The sequence below is a fragment of the Dipteris shenzhenensis genome, chromosome 29, assembly GCF_047967505.1.
Source record: "Dipteris shenzhenensis isolate YYH24624 ecotype China chromosome 29, Dip_SZ_1.0, whole genome shotgun sequence".
In the NCBI taxonomy this organism is placed as follows: domain Eukaryota; kingdom Viridiplantae; phylum Streptophyta; class Polypodiopsida; order Gleicheniales; family Dipteridaceae; genus Dipteris; species Dipteris shenzhenensis.
Window position 1 is genome coordinate 19,471,543 of NC_141624.1, and position 7,247 is coordinate 19,478,789.

General features: G+C 45.9%; 1 protein-coding gene across 1 annotated transcript; it reads right to left on the reverse strand.

Moving 5' to 3' along the window:
- Positions 1 to 272: 272 nt before the first annotated feature.
- LOC147882543 (mechanosensitive ion channel protein 6-like) lies at positions 273 to 6,567 on the reverse strand. The gene is made up of 5 exons (XM_087400678.1): positions 4,005 to 6,567; positions 1,884 to 2,007; positions 1,368 to 1,661; positions 1,026 to 1,228; positions 273 to 858 (listed from the first exon to the last, which is right to left on the reverse strand). Exons 1-5 carry the CDS (start codon positions 6,167 to 6,169, stop codon positions 561 to 563), a joined length of 3,084 nt encoding a protein of 1,027 aa, XP_087256804.1. The 5' UTR covers positions 6,170 to 6,567; the 3' UTR covers positions 273 to 560.
- Between the last annotated feature and the right edge of the window lie 680 nt (positions 6,568 to 7,247).

The window sequence follows — 7,247 nt, forward strand, 5'->3', positions numbered from 1 at the left end:
AAAAGGCATTAAGCTTGCTATACTTTTAAAGGGCTACTTATCTTAATTTGTTATTTAAAGGAAAATAAAATTAGATACGTTACTTTCCTTTAACTAGCAATTAAGATAAGTGAAAATAGCTATATAAAAAGAAAAGTGTGTGTGTGTGTGTGTGTCTCTCTCTCTCACCCGCTCCCACATGTACGTGTGCATTTGCAAGCTTCAATACAAAAGCACTAGGCATGAGTGCACAACCACAAATCTTAATTTTGGTGGATTTCAAAATTTCCTCTCTTACAACGTGCAACGCCATTTGAAACTCAAGCAATGATTTGCAATATGTTGTTGGAGATTGAATAGGTATCCCCCACTTCAACAATGTGGAGGTGAAGCCTATACTATATAGTGGGTAAAACAACGTGGGTTGTGATACTCATGTATTCGTTCAAGTTTGGGCTGCACGCTGATCATGGCGATCATCGAAGGGAAGAGCGATCGACTATTGTGGACATGTACAGGATTAGATGTAAGAATTTGATAAGAGCCATTCTTCATTCTTTCGTCCCATCGGATTACAAGTTCTATCCACGTGTGAGAATTTCCTCATGGCTATGACGGCCACAAACATCCCATCGAATATCACTTGCATTGCCTAAATGCACCTGCTGTGGTAGAAGCCGGTAGCTGATGTCCAGCTCTTGCAACATCTTTTTAACATCCAAAATGAGATCCGATCGCCGGATCTGCCTCTCAAGTACGTCGTGGTAGTTGATGGTGTGATTCACCATCAACTGCATTTTCATTCTGTTGTTATCCTCGATATCCTGCACGATAAGGTTGTACTCTCTTGTCCAATGATTGGGCTTACTAGTAACGTATCTGTGGGACATGAAAATGTGAACAGTTAGCCTAACTCTCTTGTCCAACGATTAGGCTTACTAGTAATGCATCTATGGTACATGAACATGTGAACAGTTATTGCCGAAATAATTGAAATGGCCAGATGCAAGGCAATCGCCAAATAGCGAGAAAGAGAGATTTCTTACTTTCCAATCTTCTCTTTAAGCACCCCGATTTTTTCTACCGAAGTAGATGCGTCGATGGAGAAATCAAACGTGTCTCCCGTATCTGGGGTGCGGTAATAGTTTATTACATATTTCGTTGCGAGCAATGAGTTTGGGTACCATATCTTCTCACCGTCGTTTCGCATAAACAGAGTAGACAAGATGTTCATCTCCTCGACCACAACCTTCACACCGGAATCGTTAGAACGAATACAGAGCGGGAGGGTAAGCGACAAAGCAACAGAAATTCAGATAAACCTCATGGAGAAATGTCGGGCTTTCATGTAATTGCAACATCATGAGAGACGTCGATGAAAAATATACCTGATTCCCATCGACAACGCATCGATCGCCAACGTCGAAAGGGTGCATGACGAAGAGGAAGATGATGGCTTCAAAGACAGTTTTGCAAGTGTTACCGAAGATGAAGACGATGAGGACGAGCTGCGAGGAGATGAGGAGGAGGAGGTGAGTGGTGGTGATTCCAAGAATGAGGAGCGAGATGATGAGGATGATCACTCCAACCAACACATCCACGATGCTATGGAGCCTCTTGACAGCCGTCTTGGTGTCGTTGAGAGACAACGCCAACGCTCGCCTCTCCCTAAACACATGCACCTGCTCCAACACCAATTGTTCTCATCAAAATAACATTAACAATGCCAGAACAATAGGTCACCATGATGGGAGTTTGAATGTTTCACAAGACATTGCCATTACATCAAACCATACCAAACAATGCATTAAATTGTACATTTGAGCAATATGCCTTTTAATTTACAAATGAATAAAATCTATATAGCCTTAAAGTTTATAACAAATCAATGCCAGATTGCTTACTGTGAAGTCCTTCAAAGCATTCTTAGTGATTTTCCCCGTTTGTGTGGCACCCTCAAACAAAGCCATAGCTTTTTCAACCTCTGCTTGACGCATGAAACGCAACAGATCATGTTCCACAATGTATCTACAAAAATTGGTTCAAAAAAGTCCATTAGAATTAAGAAAAACAAGTTCCAAATAAAACATAACACTTAAACTAGCCCCAATGTTGTCTCTAGACACTTCCTAAGAGAAGTTAATAAACTACATTGTAATAAGGATGTAGTTCAAATAATTTTTCACAAGGCATGCGATACCAATGAATAAACAACACCCATGAACCCAATTACTCAAGAGTGCAATAGATATAGAAACAAGAGCTGAGAGCTTAATGCCAATTAGTTTAGAATATGCTAAAGTTCTAGAAACATACAAGTTAGTCGGTTTTATAAAAACCTATTCCAATGTCAAGGAGCACGTCATGGAAAATAAGGTATCAACCATGCATCCAAGATAGTGGATGTTGTTCCCTTTGGTCTGCATGTCCCATTTACTCTTAGATTTTTGTGGTGTTGTCAGACAATGCAACAAATTTTTGTTGCACATCTAGTCTGCATTATGTGCACACTTCACACCTTCATGGCTCTCTTCTTCCAAGGCTTCATATGATTGCACTTAACATCACTCAAAGCACGATCATAGTGTAGTGCACAATCATAGTCTAGCACTCCTAAGCTCTTATATGAGTGGTGACATTCATGGATTAGTGTGTGTGAGAATGGCTCATAGTGGAAAAGGTTTTTGAGTGAGTCGAAATGTAACTAGCGTCACTGGAGGGCATTCAGTGTCATTTCTCTCAAGAAATTAGGAGGATTTCCCACCGCTCTTGTAAAGGTCTCCTTATTTCAAGGACTCCCTATTTTCAAGGCTAACATTAGGGATTTGGGCGATGTTAGCCTTGATATAGGAGCCCTAGGTTTATAGTGTCTTCTCCACCGAATAATTTTTTAGGCTCACTCTAGATTTTCAAAGCGCAATTAGAGAGGATGTGATCCAAGCGCTGTTCCCATGTTAATCTGCATTTCGAGCCTAAAAATGCTCCAAAAACGTTTTGGGCAACATGGGAATGCGCTCTCAGACACGACCCACAAATCAAAGACAGGCAAGATCGCCCGCCCATGTTAGCGAGAGAGTCATGCATAATTCAATGCACCAAGGGCGAGGAGAAGTGCTCAGAATCTAATATTTGTCATTCCAGAGCTTTGCGCGACAGCTAAACGTCCAAATTTCAAAATGCATTTCCAGCCTCAGGAAAGGCACTCGCGTATATGATTGTAATAACTGCAGCCACCTCCGGTGCACGCTGCCCAGTGCACGGAGCTTGCCAAGCGCGCCAAACGGGACAGTTGTAACACAATCAACGCGGGGCCGGTTCCACTACGAGGGGCGGTTCGACTGAGGTATCTATAGTCTCTAATCAAAATACTTCGAAAACATCTCTACCGTAGCGCAGAATCGAACGATGCTGACTTTGGAACGCTACGTGGGCACCTGCGCGAGGACTACCAACTACGGGACTCAGGCAGCGGCAGACCAATGTGGGGACAGACGGGACGGAGGGAGGCGCGTTCTTGTTTGTTTTTTTTGCCCGCACAGCTTCCGAGTCGTGCTGCAAGACACCTAAAACCCAACCTTGATGCAGAAATCGAAGCTCGGGAGTGACGAGTGAAGACCATCCTAAATGCAGAAATTGAAGGTCGGGAGCCAAGGCGGCCCTTTAAGTTGCACATCCAACTGACCAACAATGGCCTGATACTTTGAGAACCATCTAAACATAGATCGGGCAAGCGAACGCATATTGCATTGAACCAAAAGCTTGCAAATCCTGGAACTAGAACAGTGATATATAAACCAAATAGACTCGCCAAAAGCTTGCAAATCCTGGAACTAGAACAGAGATTTATATAAACAGGTAGGTTACAACTTCCACATGGAGAGCACATTAGATAGTAGATTCACCAAAAGCTTGCAAATCTTTAAACTAGAACAAGAATTTGAAGTCACAAATTACGCATTGCAGCAACAATGTAACAAAAATTTGATGCACAAATTGAAGCACAAACACAGTAGACGACCTCTTACCTTGCACCTGGCTTGGCCACATTCTTGAAGATCTTCTTGGCAGCTGCTTTAGCTTGCCACTCACTCTGGATCTCAACATCCTGTGATTCGTCTTGGGCAGATTCATCTATCACGTGAGCAAGCGTGTATATGCCTCTGTACCTCACCAGATTCATCATCCTCTTCATGTTCCAAGCTGATATGTTCTTCTGATTGAGCCTGTGTAGATCATCTATGGTTATCCCTTCGCTCTCGACTGATTTTGCTTCCATCGATTGCTGGCTTCTCAATCCCAACATCCCACTCTTTCCTGCTCCTATCATCCCACTCTTTCCTGCTCCTATCATTCCACTCTTTCCTCCTGCTGCTCCTGCTCCTCCAAGCGCAATCACCCCACTCTTTCTGTTTCCTCCCACCCCTCCTCCTTTGGGCAACATATCCACCATTATCTTCGCCCCTGCCTTCCTCAATCCCTCCACCTCTTCTATCACCTTTGTTTCTTCCTCCATCTCTATCACCGGCGCTCCTGAGAGCGTCTCGACCACCCACTGATCGAACAATGACTCCCGGATTCGTTCGAAGTAGGTGCTCACGTGAAATGAAGAGGCCATAACCTTAACGAAGAATAACTTGGCTAGCCAGATGAAAGCGGCGATGAGAAAGCAATTCAGCACCTTCGTCACATTGGGCAGCACTTTACTATTCGTGGTTGCTTCCACCTTCGGATCAAACACCAAACGCCATGCCAGTAGGGCGAAGGCAAACCAAAGACAATTCTGCACGCCCTTTCTGAGCCCATAGACAAAGTAAAGCACTCTCTTCCTCAGCAAAAAGTTTCTTTCCAGGATGAGCACCAATATTTTTATGATCCACCCAGAAACGAGCCGTCCGCAGAAGACCAGAAATACAAGAAGAGCCCACTTCCAAAGAGCCATACTCAACGTTTGCCGCTTCGTCAATGCAGGGACTGTGAGAGTACACACTAATCCTCCCATAATCAGAAAAAAAGCTATCCATTGTACTGCAGACATAAAGCCCCATTTGTTCTTTCGGAAGCTTTCAGGGATGTCTGCATCCTTAAGGGGATCGTCCTCTTCTTCATCCGTCCTGCCTAATTTGTGGAGCAGGCCGGACCTCAACATACCAGACCTCATCGGCCCTGACCTAATCTGCGCTGATTTTTGACTGAGCTTCGTACCATCACCAGCTTGAATCGGAGGAGAATCGGCTAATCTGGAGCGAGTTTGGATTCGATTCAAAGACGGCAGAGCATTGCGTCTAATCTCTGCTTCATCGCTACTATCCGACTCGTAACCATCATCTTGCAAGGTGCAGGCTGATTTTCGCGGACTCTTGATGCGAGGGCTTACCGTTGGTGTTTCACCGAACGAAATCGAAGTGGCTAGCTCTCCTTGGGGCATTTCCAATACCTGCGTAGGCTCAAAGGAGACACCCCGTTGTTGCTCGCTTCGAGACATTGTGCCAGGACTGCTTTTCAGGCTCGGAGTAGACGTGGGACTAGATTCTTCCTCTAGATTTCCTCGCACCTCTGCTGAAGGGAAGCTGGGATTTCCGGATTCGTGGTGCATAATCACGCCGTTCCTATCCGAGTGCTCTGCCAGAGGACAAAGGTTTGTGCGTTCCACATGGGTAGCCTCCAAAGTACAGAGCTTTTCCATCAGGTCCATATCCATATCCAAACAAAGCTTCCCGGACGCCGCCTGCTTCTGGAGGAAATTCTCAATCAGCTGGGTGGGCGGGTCTAGTTTCACCCCAAAATCAAAGCTTTTAGGACGTTCCTTGGACCGCCTTCTCTTCCCGTCCGTCGATCCCTGCACTCCAGAATCCTCTTTTACGTACTCAAGGCCTTGCAAATAGTCGGCACTGACTTCCCTCCAAATTGTCTGGTTTGTCGTCGCATGCGGCGCTACATGCGGACTACCCTTAGGACTTGAAGACTGACGGACGTCCCTATTTTCTGCAAGGTTCGACGACAATCTGGCAACCCTGTTGTAATCATTTCTGAAGGAGCCGTCGGGACTTTTCGCTCCTTCATCTATGCGGACAACCACTTCACCTCCAGGAGCTAGTGAAATACCAGTGCTGCAGCTCGTTGCGGGGGTGTCATGTCGGACAGAAGGAGCATTGGAGATTTCGCGATTGGAAGCTGGATGGAAGGGAGCCATAACGGTCCAAACTCCCGGAAACAGATGAAATAAGGAGAGGGGACTGTGGCAAAATGCTACTAACGGGCCGAAGAAGAATTACCGAAGGGGAAGCTTGCAGCTTTTTCACAGTGAGAGTCTAGTAGAGTAGTAAGGCTTCTAAAGGCCCTTGCTTTCCCTCTTCCCCTCGGTTCTACAACCACCTCTGCATTACCATCCCGCTCCCATTCTAGGACAAGCCGTACTGTGATGGATGCAGGAAGGTTTTGGGTTGATGAAGCCCTCCAAACAATAGAAGCTCTTGAAAATCTACAAACAGAGAGCAGAAAGTGTAAAGGCGATAAAGCTAGAATTGCTCAGAGAGCTGAGCTAAGAGGATGCAGAAATCGGTGAGCTTGAAAGCGCGTATGGAGCTTGCTGCTGTGATACACAGCTGGAAGAAGAAGAAGAAGAAGAAGAAGAAGGCTTAGCTGATAGTGGCTTTTACTGTGGTCTGCCCTACTTTTAGCTGAGATCTCTATAACTTACGTGTGTGCCTATTTTATTTGCGCAATCACTGCCAGATCTGGAGGCTTCTGCTACATGTGGCGGCGGCGCAGCAGGTTTGGCTCGGAGCGATGCAGAGCACGTCCTCGGCACGCGCCCTAAATATTTCTTCATTCATTTGGTGTTTTATTTGGCTTTCAAGTTAACTATTGGTTCCACTTAGTCCCCGCAACTCCCTTCTAGACAAATGGTGAAAAGCTCTCAGCTCCTTGTTAGAGGCCGTCCCCATGCACCGCCTCTGTGCTGGTGGCGCTGCTATCCTGGCGTCGTCCTCCCCATACATCGCTCGACAGACCGCCTCCACCCAACGATACGAAATCAATAGCACCCCACGCACGGCAGAAAAATTGCTTTTGAAAGCCCTCCTGAGTCCTCCCTCTCGACTCAGCCCCTGTCTACAGTGCCCCCCCCCTCCGTTTTCGTTCATCTACAGCTACTTGGCGCTCCCACCTCTCTCTCACCAACACTTCACCTCCATCTAGAACTCCCTGTTTCCTCCTTCTCCCCCCCCCCCCAAACTCCAACACGTCTCCCCCCCCTCAAGCTTCAAGAA